At 32.0% G+C, this 16,355-nt stretch overlaps 1 protein-coding gene across 2 annotated transcripts; it reads right to left on the bottom strand.

Annotated features, from left to right (window-relative positions):
• Positions 1–9,137: 9,137 nt before the first annotated feature.
• LOC140839564 (bZIP transcription factor TGA10-like) lies at positions 9,138–15,852 on the bottom strand. 2 transcript variants are annotated; one of them, XM_073206366.1, is made up of 11 exons: positions 15,292–15,852; positions 14,987–15,081; positions 14,224–14,309; positions 13,965–14,096; positions 13,696–13,764; positions 13,494–13,553; positions 13,321–13,398; positions 13,124–13,193; positions 12,652–12,914; positions 11,693–11,932; positions 9,138–9,581 (listed from the first exon to the last, which is right to left on the bottom strand). In XM_073206366.1, exons 1-11 carry the CDS (start codon positions 15,471–15,473, stop codon positions 9,432–9,434), a joined length of 1,425 nt encoding a protein of 474 aa, XP_073062467.1. In that variant the 5' UTR covers positions 15,474–15,852; the 3' UTR covers positions 9,138–9,431. The 2 variants fall into 2 exon arrangements, with proteins under 2 accessions (XP_073062467.1, XP_073062466.1); XM_073206365.1 differs by having other exon boundaries at positions 12,652–12,923.
• Between the last annotated feature and the right edge of the window lie 503 nt (positions 15,853–16,355).

A 16,355-nucleotide genomic window follows, 5' to 3' on the forward strand; every position in this document is an offset into this window, starting at 1 on the left:
CATATATGCAACATGCATGCGACGAATCAATGCATTATTCTTCTTGTTGTTATCATTTTTTGACATTTACAATATCTATGATTACTCTCGCTATAACTTCGTTTTCAACGATAAATATTTAGTCTATACAATCAATAATTATAAAATCTATCATCGTTTGAAACAAAGGTTTTGAATTAACATTATCAATATCAATATGACTCATTTTTATGTCAAAAAATAATAAAATATCATCTATATTGTAACTGTAAAAAAAAAGTATTAAATGTACATTATATTTTTAACATACAAAAAAAAAACATATTCTCTTTTTGTCTTAATAATTATTTGAATTAATGTTATAAAACACCACTTGCTCTAATAAATTGGTATGCAAATACCGTTTTCTTCTTTAAAGTTACACGTCATGCGTAGGTGAGTTTAATACATATATAAACAATATTAATCTTAAGATATAAAAAGTCACATTCATCATGGTTCAATATATTACAAAAAAAAAAAAAACCAATTAATGGTATACAATACAACATAAATAATTATATAACACCATCAAATAATGAATGACATTCAACTACTACTAAAGTAAACATAGAACCCATGTAAGGGATTTGGATCCTCTACTGTATTGAAAACACAGTAGTTGGTACTGTGCACTTTTTACACGAGGTGATCATGCGATCATCTCGGTTAATCTGACAACTTTTTAAATTTATCTCATATGGTGTGATGTCCACAAGATGATCACGTGATCATCTCATGTGAAAAGTAAACAACACCAAATGCTGTGTTTTCAACCATGTAGAGGATCCAACTCCCCATGTAAGTGGCTTGAAACACTTATTTCAGATTTGTATGTATATGTGTATATAGTAAATATTAGAATAACTTGAGGACTGTTTTACAACCAAATATCTGGTGGTTGATATAATTAAATTTTTATAGTTGGAGTGGGTAAATGTAAGTTCCTAAAAAACATGCACAAAAACAGCTTTGAGACGGTCTCACGAGTCAATTTTATGAGACATGTCTCCTATTTGGGTCACCATTTAAAAGTATTATTTCTGTGTAAAAAATATTATTTATTATTATAAATATGAACAAGGTTGATATGTATCATGGATAAAGATCCGCGAGACCATGTCATAAAAAAACCTACTAAAAAAATGAAGTGCATCGATGCGAGATAGCGAAGATGAAAATTTATTATGTTTAAGAGAAACTAAGACGAGCTTATGCGTAATTTTTTAAATTTAAACTATAATTTCAATTTTCTTAAACATATAATTGAATTATCTCAAATAAATAATGGAGTACTAAATAATGCTTAAATATAAGTGTAATATATTAATTTTTTGTCAGATATTAATTCAATATAAAACTCAATTTAATTGGACTACAGTGAAACATTAGAATTAATATCTTTTGTAAGGTGTAAAATGTCAGTATCTACCACATATTCATCATCGTTGCACTTAAGCGTACTTAATGACGCTTAATATGGTCAACCAATATTCGATCTTTTTTTACCACTTTTTGCCAAAGTGAAAGCGACACATTTTAGCGAATCTTCAAGCTTAAACAGAGATAAACGAGAGTTTAATTAAGTTTTTTAGAACCGGGTAAAAGTATTGTATTTGATTTGAGTCAATACAAATATATATTTTTATTTTACAAACTATAATACTCCTCTTGGTTTGGGTTTAATATTAGTAACATATTTCAGCTAATTAGTTTTTTTGTTTTTTTTTTTTTTACAATAATCGTAATTTTAGCCTCGAGTTTTTAATCAAGAGTTGAATTTCAATATGACTGACCAACTATGTTTGGTATGGGTGATAAGCAAATGATAGATTGTTAATCATATGTTTGTCTCATTTTTTATGAGTCCAATTAATTAAGAAGCCTGTTTAAAAAATAATTACTTGATTGAAAAGAAATCTCTTTGTTTTGTTAGGATTGACAATCTACCTCCTAAAATATAACTTAAATTACAAATTTACCCCTTCTCTATTTAGGGTAACCCCACACGGCAAGAACAAATCAAACTTGTGAAGATTGTGAAACCCTTTTTCTATTTTTTTTCTATAATTTGTTAGCTTTTATTATAAAAAATTAATTATTTACTATTCTTTATATTTTTTATTGAATTCAAAAATTTCATTCCCAGTTCATGTGTAGGCATTCAAACTTCCACCGGAGATCGATCGAACTCGTCTCTCTTTTTATTTATATCACTACACCATTAGCGATATCGACTAATGCGTGATATATATTTTTTAATAACAAGGCTCCTCAAATCAAGTTAAAAATTTGGATTCCTAGATCTAACTTCTCTTTGGCTAAGCTGAGTGCATATATTATTTTGAAGGGTTTTAACAATATATAGACACTCCTTGTCAAAGAATTATTATTTTTAACATTCTGTATCGGTCGTTCAGTAATTTTTTTTAAAAAAATTATGTTATTGAGCATTAAATTAGTTCAAAAATCTAAATTTTATCAATTAATTGATATATTAATTGAATTGAAATTTCTGAGTTTCGAAGGTTAGAACCTACGTGATTTTTACTCTATTCTTTAATGATTTTTATTTTTTTTTATTTGCACACACATCACATAAATAACTTCATGATGAAACTAAATAAAATTAACAAAATAATTAGAAATCAATATTAAAAATTACATAAAATGCAAAATCATATTAATTTGTTTTAAAAAATAAATTATCAGATAAATACATAATCTATAATCTAAAATTTAATAAAATATTTATTTGTTTTAAAAAATAAATTATCAGATAAATACATAATCTATAATCTAAAATTTAATAAAATATTTATTTATTAATAGCTGAACACGTGATTTTGAAAAAACTACTACAAATATCATTTTATATATCAAATTGTCATCAATGCTAGTTTAGGATATTTTTGTTTCAACAACAAAAAATGTAAAATTTATCATACACATTAAAATCTTACCAAAGAAAACATACTTTATCACAACACATTATATATCCTTACCTTAAGTTTTATAATCAATCCAATTAGTTATCTTATCTTACACACCAAACATAGATGATTCCACATAAGGCGTGGATTCTATTCTCACGTTAATAATAATTAGAAAAAATTGTATCCATCCCGAATTAAAATAATTGTAACAGTTGTATTAAAAAATAAAAATTTCAATATGACTGGCAAATTCATTTTAATTTCTACAAGGCCCACTTTGCTGTTGTCCCGTCCTAAGGATGGAAACTTTCCCTACAGGTCTGGGATACCACGGGTTTGGGTTTGGGTTCAGGTTCGGAGATTTTTTAAATATTCGATGTAGTTCGAGACGGGTATGTGATTACTATCTCCATCCTCGAACCCGTCCCGAAAATAATATCAATAATAATAGATAATAATAAGTTTTGGTATGAGAAAATATCTGAATCCGTCGTTGTCTTATAATATTGATATTTTTGAAACGAGGATGAGGACGGGGATGAGAAGTTGATCCCCGGAGTTACGGGTTTGTGGATTCCCCGATCCGAAAAACGAGGATCAGGACGAGTATGGGGACATAATTCGGGGACGGGGATGGGGATGACAAACCCGCCCCCGCCCCCGCCTCATTTGCCATCCATATCCCGTCCGTTCTATGCACCACAAATCGCGGTTGAATTTTCCTTGACTTTATAGCTGATCGAGTTTTGTACACTTTGAATTTACTCGATTCCATATTTATTTTTATAAGTGAACCCAATAAAAATTATATTTTGAATGAAAACAAATAATTTGATTGGGCTAGCTCTGATCCATTCATTGATTCATTTTACTTATTTATTTTCATTTTATCCAAACCGTAGTATTGGTTCTGTTTTATGAAATATTCTTTGAAACCCCCCCCCCCATACATGATAATATCACAAGAAATATTCGACAATTGCTGTACATTTCCTTCTATTTTGGTCAAGCTTTCCTGTAGTTTCATCACATATATAACTTTGAGCTGGTAAGAATATTACGAAGTGACTTATTGTGTGAACAAATATTTATAAAAGGTTTTCTAAAAAAATTATAAAATGTTGTTAGGATCATTAATACGTTGAGAAGGGATTAATAAACAATTTTAAAAAAATTCGTGTTGTTCTCATTATTCGTGTTCTCTGAAAGAATTATTTTTGATATTATCTTGATTTTCATCTATGATAGTCATTTAGATTTTTTATAAAAGGCTGGAACTGGACAAGATCCTCTTGATATTTGAAGCAAAATGGGTGCAAGTGCGAGTGGTCCACCCCATGTTTCTGTCTACAGATCCCCCGACTGTTATCTCTCTTCACATGGTTGTGGTCGTTGAAGACCCAATTTCGATTGAAGTCGTTGCCCCTGGAGAGCCGATTAAATAGCCTAGTGAAGAAATGTTGCAAGAATTCGAAGAAAATCGCCCAGGCAATTATGATGGTTATTCTTATGATTTAACTTATGGCTCTGATTCTGATGACAAAAATGGTGATAATGATAGTGATGATGAATAGGTTAGTGTTGTTGATACTGGTCCTGATGTTGAGAACGTTGTTGATGACACCATGGAGAGCATCGACACTGCATAGTATGACTTGAGTAAGTCATTTTCAACTAAGTTTTATTCTAAAGCTGCTCTTGCTCTTGGCCTTTTACATCAATCGAGAATTGATTAATGAGAAAAATGTTGATGCCTCCAGAAGGCAAAATTTGTTTGAATTTTTCAAAATTAGAGAACTTCTGTCAATTGTGAGGGTTGTAGCTCCTTACTGAAGAAGTCATGTCCTGTAATTTTAATTAAATCTCTCATCCAGTGTGGACGATGAGAAATCATCAAAACACAGACATGAGTTTGTCCGCGATTGGGTCTACTATTTCGATCCTTCTGTTATCAATGTATTCTACAATACTCCCGTTGTAGAATGCCTTGAAAAATCGTTGTAGAATGCCTTCAACGAAGAAAGAATGCCTTCTGACGTAAACACTACAAGAAAAAGACATATGACAACGGTGAAAAACCGTTGGCGTATGTCCTGAAAAATCGTTGTTAAAGACCCGTGGTTAAAGGGTCTCTCAAAGACAACGGTTTTTTACCATTGTTGTAGCTACAAAAACCGGCGCCAAAATTAGCGATGGTTTGCCATAAAGTCTGTCGCTAATTTTAGCGACGGTTTTTTCATGATTTCCGTCGTTAATATTTTCAGTAAAATAAAAAAAAATTACTTTTAATAATTTAAAAAATCTAAAAAAACTTACAATTTGACTACGCTTACAATATTCATGAACTTAACTAACACTTAAAAATTTAACAAAAATTAAAACGAATTTTTTTATCCTAAATCGAAACTAAAATCGTGTAAAATAGAAAAATTTTAAGTGTTGTGAAGTGATAAAATCGTGTAAGAGAAAAAAATTTAAATGTAATGAAGTGGCGTGGAGGAAAATGAAGCGAAAGTACGGATATTTATAGACAATTTGTGACATTTTTTGCTTAAACTGCCGCATATTTTAAATTTGCGACTGTTTTGTTTACAACCGTCGCTACATATAGCGACGGTTTTGCTAAAATAGTCGTTAAAATTAGCGACGGTTTCAGAAAAACCGTTGCTAATTTAAAACATGCGACGGTTTTACTTTTAGCGATGGCTTTAAGCAAAACTGTTGCTATTTTTAAAATTAGCGACGGTTTTTCTTGACCATAAAAAACGCTAAAAGACAATGGTTTTATAGAGCTGTTGTCATTGACCCTAAAAATTGTTTTCTTTTTCCCCCGAAAGAGAACGGCTTTTATAAAACCATTCTCTTTTGCTTAAAAAACGGACATACGACAACAGTTTTCATTAAAACCATTGTTAAAAAGCATATGACAACAGTTGTAGTACAAACCGTTGTCGTATATGCGTTGTAGTTTTGGTTTTTTCTTGTAGTGAAATGAAGTTACTGCTGCACTCACTGGAGGTTTGATCACAGTATTTCCAGACATCCTAAGAAACTAGGTGCATTAAATCTGACTTCATTTTATTTAGTTATCCATAAGACTGCGATCCAAAACTGGACTCCTTCCACAAATACTACAGTGGTTACCAGACCACATGTCATTGTTCTTTTGTCAGTTGGTACTGGGAGTACCATGTTTAATTTTGGCATGTTGTTTTTAAAATTGTGCTGCAGTTCGCATATGGCGGATTAAAATCACGAAGATGCATTTTCCCTATTTGATCAATTGGATTTCAGAATCACAGTGTTTTTTTCGCGATTTGTGTGAAGAACTTTATGACGTCAGTGACGTGCTGAAGATGCCACCGGCATACTTTAAGAGAAATCAAAACCTTTATCTACCATGGTTTGATCCTGGTGTTTCCCAGAGGTTGACAACACTTCTTTCCTCTGGTGTGAAACCCTCTGAGTATGTCATGCCATCTACCTCTCTTCTCCAAAACCAGATCGACTTTGAACTTCAATAGATTCAGCATGCCAAAGAGCTTATTGTGCATTATGAGACTCAGGTGGCGAATTTACTTTTTGATGTAGCTGTCCATTCTAGACAAAAATAGGGAGATGGGATGGAGATGGATGGAGATGTTGACGTTGTTGCAAAAATGTCTGTGGGTGAAGCAGGAGATATCGATGAACTAACTGAAGGAGATGCTTCGTAGTTGGTCTAGTTGGTTTTTATTATTTTTGTTGTTCTTTCTGGTTAATGTTGTTAGTGTTATTAGTGTTCCTATATATTATTGAATAAATTGTTGTTCTAGTCCCGTGTTGGCAACACTACTAACAACACCAAATCTAACATGATAAAATTGAGTGGGAGCTAAATTGAGTTGCGGGCTAACTAGTTCTGTTGATTAACATTTTTTTTTGTGTTTTGTCTAGAAAGGCAAAAAGAGGAGAATTAAATGAATATAATTTATTCATTTGTTATTATTTTCCTTTTTATAATCTTGTCCTTATCAAATTATAGAGTTTTGTCTTTCTAGTCCATATATATGTATTATAAAAACTCTAGATATTGTATTATTATTTAATGAATTTATTTTTTTAATAAAACTTTCACTATAAGAAAATATGGATTCAACAACACTCAAAAGACAACGATTTTTATTAAAACCTTTGTGCTTTTTCTTTTAACAACGGTTTTAAAAAAATCCTTGTCGTAGCCTAAAAAACCCGCTCATAGACAATAGTTTTTAAAAAACCGTTGTCTTTGATGTGCTTTTGTTGTAGTGTTTTGTTTCCATATCTTATAGGATTCTTTTTGTGGAATAAACTCTAGGGCAAATGAAGCATATAAATAATCAAAGATAGATGTTGTGGAACGTGTGCAAGAGAGAGGTGAGACGCTGCAGGAGCTAACACGAGAATTGAAGATTTACATCGAAAATATCAAGTGCTCAAGCTAAGGCGTATTGTTGTATTGTCGTGGAGTGTTGAAGACTGTACACACCGGATGTCATGCCCCGAAACTCGGAGTTGACACCGGCGTCGTTTAATAATCACACAATTGAAACAACAAGCCTTTGTAGTACATTGTAAACCGAAACCAGTTTATAATTCACAATTTCAATGAAATAAACATTGTCTTTACAAAACCGAAATCTCAAAAAGACGACAGAGTTTAATGTGAAAAAGTAAAACTGCATAATAATAAACTTAAACTTAATCTAATTTCTTGAGCATTCACCATCTCCAGAACTGCTCAGATTCTTCCTCCTCAATTTTCTTCTTCAAGCTTATCTGGGAAGGGTTGTAAGGGGGTAAGTATTTTGAGAATACTCAGTAAATGAGGGATATTGAACACAACATAACAATTTTATAACATTTTCGAATCATATATTTAAATACAGGATGCTTTTCATAAACGTAACATCGTATCCGTAACATAACAACACTGTGATTTTTCACCTTTAACGGTTTACTGACGTCAGTCCCTAAGTTTTGATCCTCTAAGGGGCGAGACCATAAAATGGTTCTATCCCACCGTTGAGGGCCATATGTTGGAATTCCACCCATTTTCAGAGAGTCCTCACAGTGCCAAACATAACGTACCAAAATTTTGAAAAAAATACGTATAGACGGGAGACGGTGGTCGACCGAATTTTAAAACCAAAAACCGAAAGCTTCATATGCATAAAATCGAAATTTAAAACAGCCTGCTTACAATGTTTGAATGCTAAGAAAACGTGGATGCTTGGCTTTGGAATTTAGATCGCTCTTCGTTCCTTGTCCGGGCAGCGCTTCGGTTCGACTTTTAGGCTAAGGTTGGGATGATATTTGGGCAGAGTTTCGGCTAGGGGATGCTGAAATTTTCAAGATTTCAGCAAGGTGAATTTCGAAAATCTTGAGTAGGGTATGAGTAGGGATGATGAAGTATTTATAAGTGTAGGGAAATGGTCTAAATTTGGTACTCAAATCATACCATAATTCATGTCATATCACAAATTTGACTCTAAATCCTTGCCCAATTTCGAAAGTTGAGTTACGTAGGTTGTGAGGTTTTTATTCCCTAATCCATTGCTCTTGATTTGGCTTAAAATATGGTTGCTAGATGGGAAGGATTTTGAGCAACCTTTGATGATTTGCTTCCAATTAATCATGTATCTACCCATCACAATAATTAGTCATATAATCTTGTAGGATTTTCGAAAATTGCTTGTAATATGAATATATGATGCTTCAATCTTCTAGATTTTGTAGGATATCTCAATCTTGCAAATCCCCTTCCCATAATTTCAAAATTTGCATGCATTGGTCCTAATTGGATTGACTTGATAATTAAGATTCCAACAATCAATTATTTTCCCATATGTATATCTTATTTAATACAATAAATCAAATCTTACAAATTTCCTTATAGTTATTAATTGCATGCTAATGAGGGAGTTAATTTTTTTTTATTCACCAGTTTTTATCTTGTAAACTGACAAGTTTTTCTAGCGAATCTTTTCTCCTGAGGCACTGCACAACACTTGTACATAATATTTTGTTTCTTGTTTTATTTACATAAAATTTTATGTGTTGAAATATTATGCTGCATGTTATCTTAGGAATTACAACACCGCACACAACACTTAACTCTGAAACATACAATCACTTTGTTGCAGAGTACTTTATGCCATACAACCACCCTTCAATATTGTTTGCAAAACCTTTTCCTTCTGAAATTATATTTCAAGGGATGCATAGAGACGAAAGAAAAGGTTTAAATTAGCATTATCTTAATCATCGTACTGGTTGATTAAGACTCTAATATACGTCTATCTATACATCTCTTCGATTCAAAGAGTCTAGAAACGATATCTAAACTACTAACTAAAGTTTTTTAGAAGATATAATGAAAATATCTAGCTATCTTGCTACCATTTTTCTAGTCCTCTCTTTCTGTTTTTTTTTTTTTTTTCCATTTTCCCTTTCCATCTACTCTTGCCGGGGGCGGGCCAACCAGAGAGAGCTGAGGGCACGTAGGCGATGGAAGTATTCGGCGATAGCCAGAAAACACCGTGCTGCCTGGCGGGTGGTCAAGATATGGTGTAGCCGATGAAGGGTTTGATGCCTCAAGTTATCAGCCTGTAAAAGATCAATTAATAATTTAAAAGTAACCAAAGAAATTAAAACTAAAGTAATAATGAAAGAAAAACTAAAAATAACTCATCGTGCATGAAAGTTGACTTTTCATGTATCAAACAGGATCAACATAAGAAATTTAAACGTATACGTTGACATTATGTTAAAAATGAGATGAAAATTGGAACCAAAATAGCATAATCTTAAACATATTTATTAGTTTGATTGCCTAATAATGGAAAGGAATTTGAATTATTTGCGTGTGTTTCTAAAACAATGAGAAGTGTGAAGTCCCTTTTCCTTTGAAATTTACCACAAACAATAGTGGACAACGATAATATTTAAAAGGGAAAACTACGTTCATATATTTTACTTCTTTATAATTTTCGTCTTCCATATTGTCAAATTTCAGTTTTATTTATGTATCTTTCAACTTTTTTAAACAATTTTAGCCATTTTTATAATCGGCAGTGTTAATGTAACATTTCACACAATAGCACCATATTGACACCACATCTGTGCCACGTCGAAAAAATCTAAAATTGAAAAAAACAAAGATAACAGATTAAGAATGGAATTTCATAACATTGAGTACCAAAATCACAAAAGAGATAAATATGTAAGATCAAAATACAATTTTTTCCTATTTAAAACGAGTTGACTAATGCGGCAATAAACATTAATTTCATGTATTTGTCTACCGATTAAAATACTACCAAGTTTAAGTTCCACATTTGATTAAAATTAACACAATAAATGAAAACAACTACAAGCCTAACAACTCGATTCAAAACATTGTTTAACAAGCACAAAACAAGCAAATCAATGGTTAGATTGAATTATTGCTCCAAAAGGTGAAATCGCTCACCTTAGGCGCCCCTCACCCCCGGTCCGACAGGATTGTGAGAGGATGTAAATCATGGTGACATGTTAGATTGAATTATGATTACTCTAATGATGGGTTTAGTACCCTTAATTCTAATAATCTTCCATCATTTACAATATCTAATTAAGGAAATTTAGATTAATGAATTATGATTATTCTAATGATTAAGAATTTCTCTTGCATGACATTCAAACGAAGGAAGCGAAGTTCGTGAATATGTTTCGATAACTAATATAAATTATCGGATTAATTAGTCTTCAACTACCATAAAATTCCAGCTAATTAATTAGAATAATTTGGAACACATAATTAAATATACATGTGTTGGGTGGTCTATTTGATATGGTTTAGGTCAAACAGTTATGAAAATGACATCATGCAAATATATATGGGCATAAAATCTTCAAGATAAAGACGTACACTTCAGCCCCCAACGTCCAATTAAGTGGTAATTATTAATTATTCCACCTTAAATAGTTAGGTATGTATAACGGATTTTTATTCGTGAGACGAGTTAACTCTGTCCATATTTATAATAAAAAGTAATTTTTTTTCATGGATAACCCAAATAAAATATTCGTCTCGGAAAATTGATATATGAGAGGGTCTAATAAGATTTTTTGTTTAAATTAGTTTTTCCTAAAATTTTATCTTAAAATTCTTTTAGTTGTACTGTGGGATTCCTCATATAAATTACATTAAATATTTCACGAGCCCTTTTTATTCTTATATAGGAGTAACGTCATATATACCTCCCATCTATAGAAATTTATGCAACTATTTTAGGATATTGGCTAAATGATACGGACGATATCTTTCGCTTATTTGAGTAGGTTTTTTTTGATACGCTCTTACATATTTATATTCATGATACGAGTCGACTTATAAAAACTAATACTTTTGGGATTAAAAGTAATATTTTTCCATGGGTCGGGTCGTATATGAGATCGGTCTCACAAAAATAACCCGTGAGAAGATCTCATATGAGTTTATTACTTTCCCTAAAAAAAATGATCTCTATATTATTGAATTAAATGTAGATGAAATATTTAATTTTTCTACGATTAAATCTCACTTATGAAGTCCTCCAAATATATATTATTATAATAGGGAAAACTTAGTGTCATAAAGAACTATCAATATTCTTAGCATGGATAGAGTAAATAAACATGGCGCAATATATCATAGATAAGCCGTAAAAATCAAATTAAAAAGCAAATAAAGTTACCTGTCTAACAAAACCTTCAAGAGTGGAGAGTTTGTTCATGGCAGAAGCCATTTGTCCCATGTAAGTGTTCATATTTGGTGGGATGCTGAGTGAGTCAGAAGCGATCGTTTCGGATATCGACTGATTTAGAGCCTCTAATCCTTGCGAAAGGGCTTCTTCTGCCTCCTGTGTCGATTGCTGCAACCCGCATATCCCCAGAAGTTGTTGCTCTGTCAATGGCTCTATTTGATTCAAGATTATCTGCAAATGAAATGATTAATGAACTAATAATTTTAACCTATTATCCTAATGTTAAAAATAACAGCACGTATCGGTACTGTACAAAATAATTGGGAAAACACAGCCAGAGAGACACCAACAGACATGGACTTTATGGTTTGGTTGGGAATAAAACCTAACACTGACATATAAAGGAAAAGAATCATTATATCATTTCGTCATTGTACTTTTTTTATAAATATTATATGTTGAAACCTTTTTTCACAAATGCACAGACAAGTTGCTGTCCATTTATCCATGCAATTAACGTCTAGCACCCATACGTACATATTTCTCCATTTCGTGAGCACATTATTTACTTTCGATTTCGAAGAATATATTGCATAAGTTTCAGGTAAAAATTATACTTTTGAACTTCAATTTTATATATATATATATATATATATATATATATAAATAAAATTGAAGTTCAAAAGTATAATTTTTACCTGAAACATATATATATATATATATATATATATATATATATATGTGTGTGTGTGTGTGTGTGTCATAAACTAGGGTTTGCATGATGGGCTCTTACGCTTTAGTTGTCCATTTTCTTGATTATTGAAAAAACCAACGTCAGTCTAAATTATCCCGACAATTCTGAAAGATCGATTAAATATTTGTGAATTCGAATTTTTTGTGGGTTTGAACTGATTGGTTTTTCTTAGGGTTTAAGTTGTGTCTAGACAAACCTTGATCACCTCGGACGGCCGGAAACCTCCCATCCACATGAAGCAACGCTCGGCAGGTGTCTTCCACATGCCTGAGACGAGGTGGAACACGTCGGATTTCGCAATCATGCTTTTGAGATTCATCACCTGATCATAGTGTGCCAAGCAGTTGGCTACGAAAATCCGGAGCTCATTTTCTGGCAAGTGTTCATGCACAGCATTCCGAAGCTCCACCATTAGACGGTGGTGCTCCTCCTGCCACCGCGCGTACTCCAAGTCGAAAACTGCTGCATCTAGAATATATTCAATTTAAAGAATAAAAGAATAAGATAAATTGTTATGAAATAATTATAAGAGTTAAGAAAGTACACACACACAGATATATATATATATATATATATATATATATATTAATATATATATATATATTCAAATTGCAAGTTGCATAAAAAAATAAATGAAATGAAAATTATTAATGGTTGACTTTACATACCTGAATTTATGTTGCTCATACCAACAGGAAGGCCTTGGTCTCCTAGAGCATTTCCTCCTACATAAAATCCCTAAGAAAAGAAATAATAATTATTAGTTAATCAATTAATTAAATTTTTTGACCGAATATGTCATATTATTAGTATTATTCTTCTACAATTTGGATTAAATGAAGCAAATACTAAATCAAAGGCTTACTTGGGATCTTGCCCTTTGTATTTCCTGTTCAATCTGAGTTAGCCTAATCCTACTTGACTCTAGCTGCTGAACATAAGCCTGTAATTTAAATAAAAAAACACAAAATTAACACAGAAATTAAGCTTAATCGGCTATAAATTTATCTATCTTAATTTATGTTATTAATTAATCACCTTTTTCCTGAGCCTGCTCTTCCTAGCTGCCTCTCTATTTTGAGCAAGCCTCCTAAGTGTCTGCATTTGTATTGAAATTTAGCAAAAGGAGGTTAGGATAAAACACACACCCGCACGTGTCTGTGTGTGAAAAAACTACATACAATAAATAAAGTTACTTTATTTTTCCGAAAATGGGACTCAAAAAAATTAAACAAAAAACCTTAAGATCTGGAGTCTTGGGTGTTTCATGCTCTGTACTTGAAGTAGGACCTCTACGGTTTCCTTCACGCTGCCATAAAAGAGAAAGCAACAACACAGAAATAAAAAATTTTAGTATCAAAAAAAGAAAACATTAATTCACACACACACACACACATATATATATATGAATGTATATACAAGTACACAAAACCTCGGTTTACAAGACTCGTATTTTCCTATAAGAAATCCATATTACGTGTATTATATTGTAATATTTTATGTCCTAACCTTAACTGCTTTGGCCGGTTCGGGAGCAGAAGAAACATCATTTCTAGCGTTAACTAACTCCATGGACGGCTCAGTTGATCTCTTGGAACCGGACCCGGTAGCTACAGAAACTAATCCAGTAGTACTATTTGCCTACCAAACACAATTTTAAACAAACTCCATTTGTTATAAACCAAATCAAAGTAAAAGATATCAAAATCAGATTGATTTTTTCTGAAGTCGAGGATTGGAAAAAATTTAACCGACATATATGTTACACCTTTGATGTTGCTGCTGCAGATGGCTCCACGTGCATGGGTTGAGAAGGGAAGATGTTTAAAGTGTGTGGCCTAATCCCAGAATTTTCTGCTCACGAAAATAATATGTCAAAAAATGAAGAAAGAACTTTAATCTGTTATATGATAAGATGATAATATATATGATTGTGAAAAGAAAATTTTAGAGAGGTATTAGGGTATGAAAGAAAGTCATGCAAGCTCTGTGCAAAAGAAAGAAAGAAAAACAGAAACAAGCGAGAGGGAAATTAAAAAAGGCTCAAACAGAAACCAATAATCTTGATTGGTCTCTCTTTTTCAGTACAATCAGAGTTTGCAGGAAATTCATGTATCACAAGTTGTTACATGTCGCGGTCCAAGATTTCAGAATTCAAGAATACATTAAAATCAAAAAGATATAAGATCCTTTGATTCTTTCTCTTTTTAATTTCACGAGGGAGTAAATAATATTTCTCCTACTGAGAGAGGATCTGGTCAAAGAAAGTACAATGAGTGATTTTTATCTGTCCCTTCAAGAAACATACTTTCCCCATGACCCCAAATTACAACAAATTCCCCCCGGAGAATCTCACCAGTGTTTTTATGAAATTTAAGAAAATATACATATTTGGATTTAATATGCCCTCTTGTAGCTGAAAATAGAAGAGACAGATCAGAAAAATATATTAGTTTTGACAAAAACCTTTTTAAAAAAAAAAAATAAGTGAAATAATCTTTATATTCTATAAAGGTATAAAAAAAAATTACGTCTTTGATCCTGAGCGGACTGATCTTGGCTATCGAGATACAGAAAAAGAGCTTGATCCAGTTCACCCAAGTCATAAGTTCCAGTGTCCTTGCTTCTGCGCATATAAGTCCATCCAAAGAGAGGATGAAAGACAAAAAAGAAGAAGAATTAGAATCGAGAGAAAGATGAACTAATAACCCAAGAAATTGAGCAAACCCTTTGAATTTCCAAGAAGTTTTTTTTGGAGAAAGAGAAATCGGATTCGCCATATCTATATATATATATATAATTAATGGAAAACCAAAAGAAGTTAAAAAAGACTTACATATTGAAAGTTCCCGGAATAGCTGACGATGATGAAGAAGATTGCATCATCCCAAATGAAATCTGATTAGTCTGCTGCTGATGTTGATGAATAAGCTGATGCTGATGCTGTTCTTGTTCCAATAAAAAATGATCAGCCGAGTGATGATGACTTGTACCCTCGCTGCCTTTGTTGGAAGCCATGGATGGAAGAACAAAAAGCTTACAGCTTTAAATTATTTGCCCTGAGGAGATGGTACTAATTTCAGTAGCGAAAATTAAGACATGTACACTGTTTGTTTTATCATTAATTGCCTCGAAACTGTTTTGTGCCCATTTTTCCTCGCTTTATATGAAAATCCCACATCACCATAATCAATACACATGCATACAAACAGAAGAGATGGGGAGGGGAGAGAGAAAAGAGTTTCAGTCGGTTATGGTGGCAATATTTGAAATCAAGGAGAGAGGATAGAAATGAGGGGAATTTAATGCAAAAGAAGCAAAAGACAAAGGCTATTTTAAGGTTCCCATCTTTCTCTGCTAAACAAGACGACTTTTTGTGAAAAATTCAAAAATGAAAACTCCCCACCCCTTTCTTTTTTCTTTTTTTAATTGTTTTTGGTCTTATGAAATCATGCCGAGCACTACCCGGATAAGATCTTGTCACACATATAATTTCAAAAAAAAAGTGGGTCCTATATATACATGAGCAAATCTTGGTCATCCATCCTATCATGGAGACAATATCCATATGGGTAGGATGAAATAAATCGTTTGATGCTTTCGTTTCTCCCTCTAAAGCATTCGCGCTTCTCTCTCTAAATAGCAATAGTTGAATCAAACAACCACTCTTTATTATCATTTTTATTTATTAATAAATTAAATGTAAATTTATATTTAAATTAATACTTGAGTTGGACAACTATTTAATTTTTTTTTTTTGAAGGATATATAAAAAAAATGAATGGATAAGTGTGTCAGTTCATTTCATCAAGAAAAAATTAAATTATTTTCAATTCAATTTATATTATCATATAGAATGAAATATTCATAGGCGTAACTTTAACAGCATAGATTTCGAAA

Source organism: Primulina eburnea, chromosome 8, assembly GCF_022965805.1.
Source record: "Primulina eburnea isolate SZY01 chromosome 8, ASM2296580v1, whole genome shotgun sequence".
Lineage (NCBI taxonomy): Eukaryota > Viridiplantae > Streptophyta > Magnoliopsida > Lamiales > Gesneriaceae > Primulina > Primulina eburnea.

What these genes read in the sequence shown, in the direction of transcription:
- LOC140839564 (XM_073206365.1), bottom strand. Translation starts at nt 15,473, where the DNA reads ATGGCTTCCAACAAAGGCAGCGAGGGTACAAGTCATCATCACTCGGCT. An exon ending in TATGAGCAACATAAATTCAG is followed by an intron (nt 12,924 to 13,123) that starts GTATGTAAAGTC and finishes AATATATTCTAG; the next exon opens with ATGCAGCAGTTTTCGACTTG. An exon ending in TTGAAGGTTTTGTTAGACAG is followed by an intron (nt 9,582 to 11,692) that starts GTAACTTTATTT and finishes GATCTTTTACAG; the next exon opens with GCTGATAACTTGAGGCATCA.